General features: G+C 44.8%; 1 protein-coding gene across 1 annotated transcript in view; it reads right to left on the reverse strand.

The window, feature by feature from the left end:
* LOC138467255 (uncharacterized) overlaps positions 1-10,017 on the reverse strand; it is a 1,232,016-nt gene extending 1,221,999 nt beyond the window's left edge. The window contains exon 1 of the mRNA XM_069607273.1: positions 9,757-10,017. Coding sequence (XP_069463374.1) covers positions 9,757-9,832 — 76 coding nt within the window. The 5' untranslated portion in view covers positions 9,833-10,017. The remainder of the gene's footprint in view (positions 1-9,756) is intronic.
* Between the last annotated feature and the right edge of the window lie 3,863 nt (positions 10,018-13,880).

Raw genomic sequence — 13,880 nt, forward strand, 5'->3', positions numbered from 1 at the left:
AAAATAGCTCCAGACACACCGCATGGTATAAAGCGGTTATAAATATCATATCATACCCCTTGGCATTGCAATGTTACTTGTTTGGCCTTCTAGTGGCTGTGGTTATCCTGCCTTAACCCTGGGATACGTGGTTTCACACCCTTCATCAGAAGTCTTTGGAACAATCAAATTAATACCATGCATTGTCCTCAAAAGCATAGCTACTCACATCATTGTCAGGTGTTGCCACCAAAACGTAGTAGCTACATCATTGCTATCTATTAGTAGCAAGAGCCCAAGCACTAATAACATCATATGCCAGGTGTGCACACCTTTTGCCTAGTCGCTCACACACAGTTATACCCAGTTAGCACATCGTGGACAGGTTTCATTACACCTAAACATCACATTAAGATCACACAGTGCTGCGCTCTGGAACACTTCTATTTCAGGTTGTAGTATGCTTAGTGTGTACATCAGAGCCAGATTATATAATGTGCAGCGTGACCAGGTTCCATTGGGCCCAGTTTGTACAGCCTGCCTGGTTTACATTTAGCCAGATAGCACAGCATGGCCATGGTGTATTAAGGTCAGCTGGCCTAAAACGGTGAGATTGGATTATGCCCTGTTAACACAGCACTGCCAGATCCTATTATGCATGGTTAGCATGCAAGGTCAGATATCATTATGTTAAGGTAACAAGTCACAGCCCACTAAAAAGAAAGCCCAAGGTAACAGCTTGCTGGCCGACATTAAGTCCAGGGAGCACGGCATGCCCGTGCACATTATGTCAATTTAGCACATCATGGCCAGATTCCATTACACCTCTTAGCGCTGCACAGGCAGATTATATAATGCCATGGGAGACAGAGTTCCATTGGGACAAGATATTACAGCGGGACTGGTTTATATTAGATGCATATACCACAGCATGGCCATAGCATTTTAGGTTCATTTCGCCAAAGAGATTCTCTTCTGACTCCTCCCCCCGCCCTTCTTCATTGGCTGCCGGTGGCTGCCCGTGGCAGCGCGGATCGAGTTTAAGATTCCCTGCACTGTCCACCGAGCCGTGCACAATGTCGGTCCTCATTACCTTAAAAAGAAATTTGAAAGGTATTGTCCAGCAAGAAGTCTTAGTTCGGAATCTCATGTACTTCTTAGGATTCCTAAATACCATGGAAAGCGTTTGGGTGGGCGTTCTTTCTCAGTGCTGGCCCCTAGTTTGTGGAATGCTCTTCCGCTATATCCGAGAGCAGTGGCTGAGTATTTCCCTTTCAGGAAAGCACTGAAGACTCACCTGTTTAGCTCTTCCTTCCTCTTTTTAGTTTAACTCCAGGCATTTGATTGTGTGAGCTGCTTTCCTCCAAGCGCCTAGATGCCTTGGGGGCATAGTTTGCGCTTTATACATTTTATAATAATAATAATATTTTGCCCAAGGAATACAGCATGGTCCAATCCAATTAGCACTGCAAAGCTTAATTATATTATGCAGAGTTACCTTTGCAAGACCGTATTTTCATAAGTCTAATAGCACATTGTGGCTATAATGTACTTTTCTCTGCTAACGCTCATACGTCTTGTTCTATTTTTCCTGCTTAGATGAATATCATGACCAGTAAACACTTGGAGAAAGAGGCCTCTATGCCAGGTTATCTATCACATCGTGAACAGATTTAATTATGTCCAATTCACCCATTATGTCTAGAATCCATTACGACAAGTTAGTGAGGCGTGTACAAATGTAGCTATGCCCGTTTAGAACAGCATACCCCCTATGTAATGCAGAGTGTGACTTATGTCCCGTTTGTGTAGTTTGTCGGTGTACATAAGGCCCATTTAACACAGCACGGCTGGTTAAGATTAGGAACAGGGAGCACAGCATGGCTGGGTATGTTAGGTCCAGTTAGAAAAGCCTGACCAGATTCCATTACACTACTCGTCCATTATGCCCATTTAGCATTGCCATGTCAGATTCCATTATGCCCAGCTTGCACTCCAAGGCCGGCTAGATAGAGCTACACGGCCTGATTTCCTTATGCCTAATAGTGCTGCAAGCTAGGATTCCATCATGGATGGCGAGACAACACTGGAAAGACAGATGTATTGGGCTTATGTGGAACTGCAAGGATGGATTCCATCAGAGGCGTTGCTAGGGGGTGTGCTAAGGGGGCTATAGCCCCTGGTCTTTTGGTTCTAGCCCCGGATAGAATCTCAGGAGCTACAACCAAAAGTCTAGCTAGCCCCCAGTCCCAACAGTTCCGAAATTATCGTAGCCCCGGGTCTTTTCCAGACCTAGCAACACCCCTGGATTCCATTATTCTCGAACACTGCTAGACCTGATTCCATCATGCCCAGTTAGCACTGGAGAGGAACATTGCTGGCCTCTCTGTCCAGGCAGCCTCCTCGGCACCAGGTTGAGGACTGGAGAAGGCACCCGGGATTAGTGTTGAAAAGGTCATGTAGTCCTCTCCAGCACATTGCAACTATTCAGGAGCTATCTGTTAATGAAAATGATGTGTTCCTTCTTCCCCACAACCTCGCCTGTTTCCTTGAATGTGTGGATTTCGACAGCAGTGCAGGGAAGGCAAGCAGAGACGCAGTGGCGTGTCCAGGGACTGGCACTGCTACCCCTGGAATCCGATTGGCCACCCCAGGTTCCAGCTCATCATCCTAAACTATGATCATTAAACTGTAAACACAGGAATGTAATGTGGAGACAAATAGTAAATTAATGCTATTCAGAAGTGTGAGTGTGAGTGTGTGCGCGCGCCCACGCTCGTACACTGCCCCCACTTAGGCCACCCCAGTCAAAAGAGTCTGGACGCGCCACTGCTGAGAGATGACAAAAGAGTCAAAAGAGTTATGTTGCCAGGGACCCTCCCATGGCTGTCAGTTACAAACAAGGCAGTTTGCATGTTTTATAAGACAAAACGTGTCATGATATTGTATAATGTGCTACTTAGGCGTTAAGCTTGCTGCCTGCCTATTGGTGATAACTAAAGTTTAATCTGCCAATGAATCCCGTAATGTGGTATGTGTACGCACGAGTATACAAATTGTGTGTTCACTCGAGCACAACTTGTGTAGCATTTCCCCCTTTCTTTCAAGCTACAGCAATCACGTGCAATAACCTTGGCAGGAATTCATATTGGCATGTTTAAGTGGCAAGATAGTTCTGAGGATAGCTCAGTGTCTTATACGCGTGCGTGTTACTGAGATCTGGGTCCATGTGCTGGATCACTCTTCCAAGCCTTGGCCTCTCAGGCTAAGAATGTCGTCCCTCCAGGGTTAATAACGTGGAGTTTGTGAATGCTGGCGATAGTAAGACCTACTGTGCTACAGAACAATACACAATATACCTGCACCAGAACGAGTGAGTTATAAAAGCTAACATCGTATCAGTCCCTCCAAACGAGGGCTGTACAATCTGGGCAGCCCCCCCCCCCCCCCACCCCCCCAATGAAGAGCATCGTGTGTAGTCAGGATAGGGGATTCGGTAGTTAAATGTGAGCCAGTGCCACCAAAGTGCTGAGGCTCATATCCAGGCTTTGCCACTGGAAAATACTGTGATCCTGGAAAGATTGTTTTTTTAATCACACTACTGTGCTGCCTTCCGTGAAAAGGATCGGGGCCTCCCATTCTGCTGGCATTGCTAAGCCCATTGCCTTCTCCTTCACTTTGTGTCAAGCATTTGGGTGGGGGTCCTGCGCATGGACCAACTAAATGTCAAACGCATCTACAGGCTTATTTTCAGGTATTTATATTTGGCACAAAAACATTTGCTTTTTTTAAACCATTTGAAATGCTCTTCTTCGCCTCATGAATGACACGCTGCATGTGTATTTAGCAATGACTAGGCAGATGTTACTTCTGTTATTAGTGAGTACCACCTGGGCGTGAAAGTGCACTCAATAAATGCATGTCTTGCTTTGCCTGACCTTATCAGTATCCAGGAACGTGTAGACTTCCATGTATAATGCAGCAAAGAAAGCAATCAGCATTCCCCTTTACTGAAACCCGTTTTAAAAAAGATTTCATTTTTAAATGTTGCAATTTTGGTTTAACGTGTGATGTGTGCACTCTTCAAGTCAAGTCTACACAACAGGGTATTCTCTTAGTTCATACAATGCAAAAATTCACAAATAACTGCACGCCCTGGACACCAACAACAACAAAAAATGTTGTCACGTAGAAAAATTGCAGACTGAGCTGAAATCCATGAATCACCATTTAACCAGAGTGTGTGTGATCCTGGGCACTCATTTAATAATAATATAATAGCTGGTTTCATATAGCGCTACCAACCCGCATGTATCTAAGCGTTGAAATAATAGTTGATGTTATCCCACTGTGTGGTACTCATTTTATCGACCTTGGAAGGATGAAAGGCTGAGTTGGCCCGGCCGGGATTCGAACCTGCGTCAGCATTCTGCGCACAGATGTCAGAACAAGCGCTCGGCTAGCAGTAATCACATAGTTCCTAACCCGTCATAATTACCGGCCGTTAAATATTTCAAAATCCTCACCCCATTAATAGTGATTGAATTCTGCAGTATGTTCTTCAAAACAGCCTCACAAATGGTTTAATTGGCTAAAGTGTTTTTTTTTGTATATTGCGCAGCAGAAAACCATTTGCTTCTTGAATCACTTATGGCAACACCACTTCAAAACCGTGGGCGTGTTGTAAACTCAATGTTCATATATGTGCACCTTCCTTCTAGGTGCTAATCTGCCTGGGCACATTGTATGTTTCTGTTTTTTTATGCATTGAGTAACTGCTGAACCCATATGCATGCATTAGTAATGGCCGAACCCCAAACCCTCACCCATAATGATAGGCTCACAACTTGTTTCAAGTGTTGGCAATAAAAAGGCCGTAGGATTTTATTGTACAGATATGGGTTATGACAATAACAATATCACATATCATGATGGTATCATACTTTTGGGCACCGGGTCCTGAGGTTACCCCCTCGGACCCGTGCCGCCTTCTTGTGTCCCACGACTTGTTGTGGGCACCGTACAGTGCCTTGTACTTCTTTTGTTCTTCTCCCCTTTTGTAGGGTGGGTGCGTTCTGTGGTAAAGAAGCAAGAAGATTTGGAAGACACTGAGTACACAGTGAACCTCCTGTTTGCTTGGGTCCCCGTTCAGGGTCCACAAACAGATTGTGTTTACTCTTAGCATGCTGCTCTCATTTATAGGACCCAGGGAGGCCCTGGGTCTTTGTTGTGTATGTGGTGGGGGCTGCTGTTGTCGCAGCCCCCGGCCGGATAGCCGACTGTCTGACCCCCTGGTGGGGGCAGATCTTTGAACCTGGGCCCTGCCTGTTGGTTGTTTTCCTTATGGCGCTTAGCACCTTGCTGTTTGGAGGAAGGGTGCGATGACAGTTCGCACCTTACCCTTCCGTGGCTTTTGTGCTGCCGAGACTGCGTGTCTCCGTAGCTGGGGGGGAAGGAGAGGAGCAGGCGCGGGGAGGTTGGGGCTGCCCCTCTCCCAGCTGCCGATGGTAATAGCAGTTACCCTGCCTCGCTTGTGGGATGCCCATGCAGCATTGCCCATGTGTATTTGGGATGATATTGGAGTAGTGCTTGGTGAATGAGGCATGTCCAGTGTATATTTACACAGCACAAGTCACTTTAATGGCAAAAAATGAAATAATTTAGCGCTAAAATGAGTTTTCTACAAAGCACGTTGGTTATTGTTTGATGAACTGCTTTATGGAATTTTGGCGGACTAGCACCATATGGTGTTCTTAATTGTGTATCATAATTATTAACATGCGTATTTTTTACAAACTTTGGTTGATTCAAGTGTTCTTGATGCCTAAAGGTAGGCAACAATACTGAATGTCTTCCCCTTGATAACGAACTGCAATAACCACAAGCCTGTTTTGTGCGTTGTATAAAGGGCATTTCCCCTTCTGCTGAGGGATTGCTTGTTGGTTTAGATTTCCCTCTACCTCTCTGAGGTTGTTGGCTAATCTGCCTCCACCTTTATGATGTGGTATTCGTGCCTTCCTCGGTACTACCAGTGTGTGCCCTGTGCGCATGCGTGAGCACGTCCACATTCTGTGAGGCTGCTAATCCCAGTTAGGTGTCTAGGCCAGGGAATGCGTGCCCTTTTCACGCGGCATCTGATCTGTGTCCCCCAATTTTAACTACATCTTGTACATTCTGCCTGTAGGCTGTTGCTGCTATTGTTACATTGTGCCCTGTTCCTAAACTAGCTAGAACACAAGTACCGCCATCAGGGACTTCTAATGTTGCCCTTCAAATGCCAGGTGTCAATCATTCTTATTCCAGCGCAGATCAGGGGCATGGAGACTTCCAGGGACTAGCAATGCATAGTTGACTTGCTGTCAGTGCAGCTTATCAATATGAGTTGGGATTTCAACAAGCGCGGGGGAGGGGCAGAGGTTTTTGGACCCCATCATTTCTTTGCTTTGTATGGGCTCCAAATGTGCCTGTTCCCTTGGGCAGAAAATCCCGTAGGATGGCCCTGGAGGAAGGTGGCGCAGGGGGAGAGCAGGTACGCCTAAGTGCAGTGTGACCGAACATCACAGGTGTCCTGCCTGCTTTTGCACATGCGCTGCCATTGACTACAGGACTGTGCCAGTGAGATTGACAGGGCAGGGGGAGAGCAGGCATCCTTGAGCGACGTCCATGTGCTCCCCATACTCTGCTCGTTTGCACAGCTTTCCTGCGTTTCAAGGCAATGTCAGGGACGCGGTAATCACCATTAATGGCGGGAAGCAGACACGAGGAGAGCGGTGACGTTGCGCTCTCTCGCGCTGCAGTCAATTGCACTTTTATCTGTGTGTGTGTATTATGTGTCACCAGTGGTGACGTCTCCAGACTCTTTTGACTGGAGTGGCCTAAGTGGGACACTGACTTATGCAGGGTTGGCCTGGAGTTCAGCGCGCACACACATAATCATCATAGTTTAGGATAATGGTGTGGCACCTAAATTGGCCAATCAGATTCCATGGGTAGCACGTGCAACCCCAGGCCACTCCCTGGACACGCCTATGCGTGGCACTGAGTACTGTGCGGATGTTTGGCAAGGAGTAAGGCAATGCACTGACAGCATGCAGAAGGATGCACACCTTACACAATGTTGTGGAAGGAGTGGAACCGGGGCGTACACCATCACACCTGACAGAAAGAGCTCCAAAAAACACTAATGAGAAGAAGAAGAGTGGAACTGAGTACTTTATCCACACAAGACCTCAGTCCTTACAAGAAAAGACAAATGTTGCCCATTATTGGCCTTGGTCACTAATCAACACATAATGAAAAGCAGACAACAGGATTGCTTGCCAGAATAACTTGATATATGACTACATGTTAAGAATGTTTTTTAATTTAACCTTCCCAGTTTGTGCTTTAATAGGCTTAGATTTGAGAGCTCATGGCCCAGCATAAGACATCTTCATAAAAAAAATACATGGCATACGTTTTTTATATTTTATTTTATTTAAAATGATATAGTTTCATTACAAAACTTTTCATTTATGCTTTATCAACATGGTTTACAATCACCACAAAAATAAATAAATAAATAAATCGCATTTCGGATGCTTCCTCAAATTAAAGTTGAGGGGCTAAAACAGCAAAACATGGAATACGTTTATTTTAGCGAAAGTGTGGGTCCCCGAGTTTAAGAGAACGATGGAATACTCCCTGCTGGTTCCACCTTTGCAACCCTCAAGTCGCTGCTGAGAAACCTCCTAGACTATACCAAGCTGGACTCGTGATAGACAAATTGACACTCTGCATGACTTCTGGCACACCCTGAACCCAGAAATACACTCTGCCCCTGCTTTTTTCTAGCTACCTTCAAGGGCTGGCTCAGAATGCATCGAACATGGAGTAAAGTGTTGCAGTGAGCCTCGTAGTATTGGTTCAAATTGTCTTAAGTTTACGTAAAATCATGTTTTGGCATCAAGGTGCCAGGCTTTTTCAATTTTACCATACTGGTTTGGCCACTGCAGACCCTTACCTTTTGTTACCACAGAAATGCACCTTTATACAGTCTATTCTTGACTATGCACCCACTCTTGGCCCAAGCTTGCCTCCTCCCTTTTGCAGCTCTATGGTCCACCTGACAGGGCTGTTGATCAACTAGCAAATGAAGTCAGAGCTAAGAGACACTGTCCCGAAGTACTTAACAAAATTCCCGAGCCCTTTTTACAAAATACATTGTTAAGATTGAGGTTGAACCTATACCTTACAAAAGAAGTTATGATGTCACGTAGGTTAAAAGGCTGTCCAAACATGACCTGCAGGTGTTGCAAGATTCAGGAAGAAAGCAGGACAGTTAAGCATATTTTGTTATGTTGCACAGATCTAACAGAAAAGTTACTTTACAGTTAGAAAAAATTGTAAATAGCAGCCGGACCATAACCGCAGAAAATTAGGGTAGAATTTTACTAAGCAGAGAAAATGTATCATTGGCCGTAGCGGCTATTCATTTTTTCGAGGATGTTTTTAAGGATTTGATAATTATGTCAGAAGACCTAGAGATTCAATAGGATTTTTAAGGTAGGAATTGTTTTAGAGGCGATCTAGAAGACATTATGTGACATGAAATGTAATGATATTGACTTTGTATGACAGGGGAGCAAAAAGGTTTATATTAACCAAAATTGCTTAATATTTATTTTTTTAAATGAACATTAACATTGATTGCGTCATTAGTGCAATCCAAGTGACTCTCCTGTGAAATAATTGACCAGGATAACATAGAAAGGGCATCACTGCACTTCAGAATGCTGCGGCCTCAGACAACGGAAATTCCTCTCTGTGCCCAAAAAAGTAACACACTAACTAAAAGCACAGGCCCAGGTGATTTTTAAACCATTGATATTGGGGATCAGAAGTGTACCAAAGGTTCACTTTTAAGAGGAATTCGGACAAAGTTTTGGCAAAATTCGGAACTTTGAGTATTCTTTAGATTATCTAGCAAGAGCCCAAAAGTTAAAACTGCCCTTTTATAACACAAAATGTAGATTTAAAAATTCTAAAAAAACGTTCCTTTTATATATTTAACTTAAACTGTTGTGTGTCAGCAACTTGCTAGGACCTGTCTTCAATAAATATTAGAAAGAAACAAACAGTGGCAAAAATATGCGGTTTGAACCCAAACATCTTTTCAGTTCTGGCGAAGTCGAGTGATCACTCTCACGCTCCCATAGTGACAGGGACTTTGCAAAGGCGGACCCCAAAAGTCAGACATACATGTTGGCGACATATATTTCAATAAAAGACATGAACCTTGAAAAAATAAGGGAAATAGACAACCTATAATATTACTTTACCGGTTTTAAATAAAAAAGGAAACTATTTTTGAGGATTATATGTCCCCTTTGAATGATAACCACACGCAGGTGCTGGAACTGAAGACCGAAGACAACAATGGACTGTTAAGTGGAGGATCAAACTGCAACATCTCGCGATATTATAAACATTGTTAATTACATCCTTTGGAATTCTTAGCATGTTGTGGCTTGCCGAAAGGCTTCCCACTGCTGACCTCTACTCTTTAGGTTCAATTAAGGGCAAACTGAGTTGCCTGAACGTTTGTTCAATATGGAATCTAATTTTCTTTAGGCTCAGCAAAGTTACATTTGACAGGCAGATACCTCTCTGGGTGAGTGTCGACCTTAAGAAATGATGCAAAATAAGGTGAAAGCGCGTTTTGCTGAGATTGTATGCATTTTGGCATAGCTTGAAGGGAAAAGCATTGTCTAACAGAGAAAAGCAAAGCCTACTTACGATGTGCATGAAGCTGCTGGACTGCAATCCCAGCAAACAGCATAAAGCAAAGAAACGCAGCTGGGTCATCTTCCATCTGAGTGGCTGAAACGTCTCACCATGAAGGCCAGAAACGAGTTTTATAAAACAATCTTCCCCTCCTGGTTTGCGTGTGCAGCTCCTCTTGTCTCTTACTATGCCCTTAAATAGCAAGTTAATATATGCATTGGCCAAGGACACGAGCTGCTTACTGGGCTGGGCATTGCTCCAAGGGGATGGCAGATGAAACACCTCCCTACTGTTGAGATTTGCAAAATGGCGGCTTCTAAATGCTGTTTGCCACACATCCACCCTCTCCAACTGTTCACCCATTTACAATTATGAATCCAAAGTTCCCTGAAATAACTGCAAGATTAAATCAGACCTAGAACTTCCAAACTGTAATTTGTGCTGACGTAGAAAAGTCGTGTAAATCTTCTGTACGCCTTAATTATATGATTTCTGTTGCCAGTGTCAGATTTGGGTGCTGCTTTCGCTGTTGGATGCGATTCGTGCTCTCAAATATTTACTTTAGTTTAAGTGCCATCAGACTTTTCAAATAATATGCAGGTTTCTCCCCTCCGCCACCTACCCATGTGATCCCTGCTACTCTTGCAGCTACCGGCCTGTCGATTCAGTAAGAAAACAGACAAGTCACCCTACTTAAATCTAGACTCGCACACATTTAAGTGCATTGTTTTCTGGTGTATGCCAAGATATGGGGAAGGCATTCAATGATCTCCCAAATTAGAGCCAACTATACCTTTCTTCCCACAACCAAATAAGGGTCTTACATGCTCCCACTGTAAGGGGTATGCAGTGATAAAATCGTGGCAAAATGTCGCCTGTACAAAAAATCGCGGCAAAAATGCTGTGGTTTGACCCGGTAAAGGTGTACCCCATTATACCATTTAAGGGGAGCGTAGTTTGCGGGGGTGTCCCCCACTCCCCTTAAATCATATAAAGGCTCCGGGAGTTGCGGGGGTGTCCCCTGCATCCTTTACATGGATTGTGGCGGCAAAACCACAGCCTTTCTGCCGCGATATTTTGTGTCCACGGCCATTTTTGCTGTGATTTTAACACATGGAACCACTGTAAGGTAGTTGCCAGTGCCATTAAGAATCGCGAGTCTCACCGTGGGGCGGGGAGGAGAGGGTTTCGCTCTAGGCGGATGACATTTTATTTTATCGAAGTCACCAGCAGTCGTCAATACCGAGGACATGATTAAAGAATTTGGCAGGTATGCAGCGATAAAAATAATCTGGGATAAGACCATTCACTTTCCAGTTCCCAAAGATGTAGAGGCAATTTTCGGCGGATCCCCATTGAAGGTAACGGTCAAGGGTCTCAGATATTTAGGCATATATGGACAGCCGGATAAAACATGATTCACCATCAGAACCTAGCCCCAACCGTCAAGCAGTTTGTTCCAGATATGGTTAATTGGCATATTTGACCTCTTTCACTGCTTGGTCAGGCAGCATTGTATACAATTATTATGTTTCCCAAGTCACTGTCCTTGCCACAGAATTCCCTGGCGTTTCTTGGGCATGCGGAGTTTGATAGGGTGAAGAGGACCCTTCAGACTTTCCTATGGTAGGCCAAAACTCCATGTGCTAAAATAGCTACACACTATAAGTCACCCTGGAAGGGAGGTCTTGGATTTCCCATCTTGAGGGTTCACTACTGGTCCACCCAGCTAGAAGTGGTGAATGGATGAAAATATCAAGAAGGCAAGCATAGCGTGGTGGACTTGGAAATGGGATTGATTGATTGGTTGGAAGGGATGGACCATTATTTTTTATCATTATTATGGTATTTATTGAGCGCGGACCTAGCTTTGAGAAGCAACTGAGCGAATTACAGGGGTATATAACAATACAGATACAGAACAGAGCGCTTTTTCAGAGGTAACAACAGAAAAGATAAACAGCGGGGTGGGATAAAGAGGGGCACAGAGGAGGAATACAGCTAGACCGGGTGGTGGGGAGTAGGGAAGTGGGCGGCATCTAGCGAGTCAGGTGGCACAAGGGGCGTTGTGATGGCCTAGGCGTTGAGGAGGAGAGATTCCTTGAAAAAGTGGGTATTGAGTTATTTTCTGAATTGTAGGAGCGTGGGGGCAAGTCTGATGCGACAGGGAGGGGGTTTTATAGTCTTGGTGCGATATAACAAGCCCAGGCACTGTAAAGCTCCTTCTGTCACCAGGGCGGTGTGTACAGTTTAGGGCCAGGCCACACAGCGGCTGGGGTGGGGAGGAAGACTAACCTTGGGAATACATTTTACGGGGGAATTCAAGCGACCCGCAACTGAACCTAGTTTTAGAGTTCGAATTACAAGGGCATTAACATTGGGGGATGTGGTGAAGTATTGGGACCCTAAAATATTCCAGTCCCTGCGGGAAGAATTTGGTTTGGAGGAGACTGATGTTTAGAAAGACCTAGAGTTGAGGCACGCACTGAGGAAGCAGGTTGATTTGACCTCTCGTTTACTGCGGAACATACTCGGAGGGGAGATACATCCAAGCAGATTTCCACCTTGCACAAGCCGCTGTCATCTCCCATGGCCACTGCATTGCTGAGCCTGAAGCCGCGGCGGGAAAGGGAATTGGAGTGACAGGGTATGACTGGAGTGAAGCCCTGAAATGTGAAACATCTCCAAGAGCGGGCAATTTGTGGGGATTTGGTCAGATGTAGGGTTCCGATGTATGTAAGCTCATCCTTGAACACTGCATTTATAATGACCAAACAAAATATTGCGATCCAATGGATGAAAGCCGAATCCAACAGTAGCGAGGTGGAGATCAAGAATGGATGCAGTTAGGGACAGGCTTGAGTACAAAAACAAAGGCTGTCCACAGAAATTCTGGAAAATATGGAACGGGCGGGATTGACACAGTGACCACAATTGCTCGGTTCTAGAAGAGATGGCAGTAACTGGGCAATGCATAAGCTGTGTAAACTCAATTCAGAGGGTGCATGGGATAAGTCATGTTGCCAGTTTTGAAGTTCTGGGTTTAAACTGCTGTCTGCAAGGGGGTGGGAAATAATTCATACTGCATGTGGTTTGTTCAAATGTTCGACTATGTTTGAATATGATATGTGGTTTGTATGATTTAAGAAAACACAACAAAATGTTTATGAAAAAAATAATCTCGAGTGTCCATGTGCCATTTATGCCCACAACTCCTTGATATTTTGCTCTGTTTGCCATCCGTCTATCCTCTGTGCCAATATGCATCACCTTTGTGGTTATAGTTTGTCTCAAGATGTGAGAGAGGGTATGCCCAGACGTGGGTCCCCCGCTTGCTGCGCCATAAGGAACCAAGCTGCACCTCACTGAGGAGGCCCAACAAGGCCGAAAAATGTCTGGGGTTGCTTGTGTTTCCGTTCAGAGGGGACCTGGCCTAGCAGTTCGGGCTGGGCTGCTACCATTGGTGGCAGTACCTGACTGATTTGCATATTGCTGGACACCTTTTGCAATGGCGCAGGCGGGCTAAAAAACAACGGCGTGGAAGGTTGCCCAGAGCAATGCCAGGGGTTCAGATTCATTCAAAACCTTCCACCCATCACTTTTGTGGTTATAATCTGCTTCTAGGCAAGACTTCATCCTGGGAAGCTAGGGCACCGCAGGTCTTCTGATGGGTGAAGGGAGCACTATACCTGTAAAGGCCCATGCTCCTGTTTAGTATTCCCCTTTTTGCTTAAAACAAATTTATTTGATGTTTAGCTAAATGCTATCACTTTGTCCAAGACACTTTGGCAAAAATACTGTGTAATGCATCTTAATCTTACCAGGTCATTGCATGAAGGGGGTGAAGCAGCATCAAGTACAGCTATCAGAAATGCAGAAAAACCTACGACTGGTAAGCCATCCATTCCAGTGACAAAGGTGCTCGCTGCAACCCCTCAAATGCAATGTAAATATGACTACGCCGTTTTTAATTACACTTTACTACAATTTATCTCAATTATAGTCCATCCAAATGTTGCTAGATAACAATGGGACCATGGGCGTCATTTAAGGGTAGACAGTGTGAGGTTTATGTTGATGATCAATCCACATCTTTATGTGGAATGTGGGGCTAGGCTGGGGGCGCGACATAGTGA

This window comes from Ambystoma mexicanum, chromosome 4q, assembly GCF_040938575.1.
Source record: "Ambystoma mexicanum isolate Mex_15411 chromosome 4q, UKY_AmexF1_1, whole genome shotgun sequence".
Classification (NCBI taxonomy): domain Eukaryota; kingdom Metazoa; phylum Chordata; class Amphibia; order Caudata; family Ambystomatidae; genus Ambystoma; species Ambystoma mexicanum.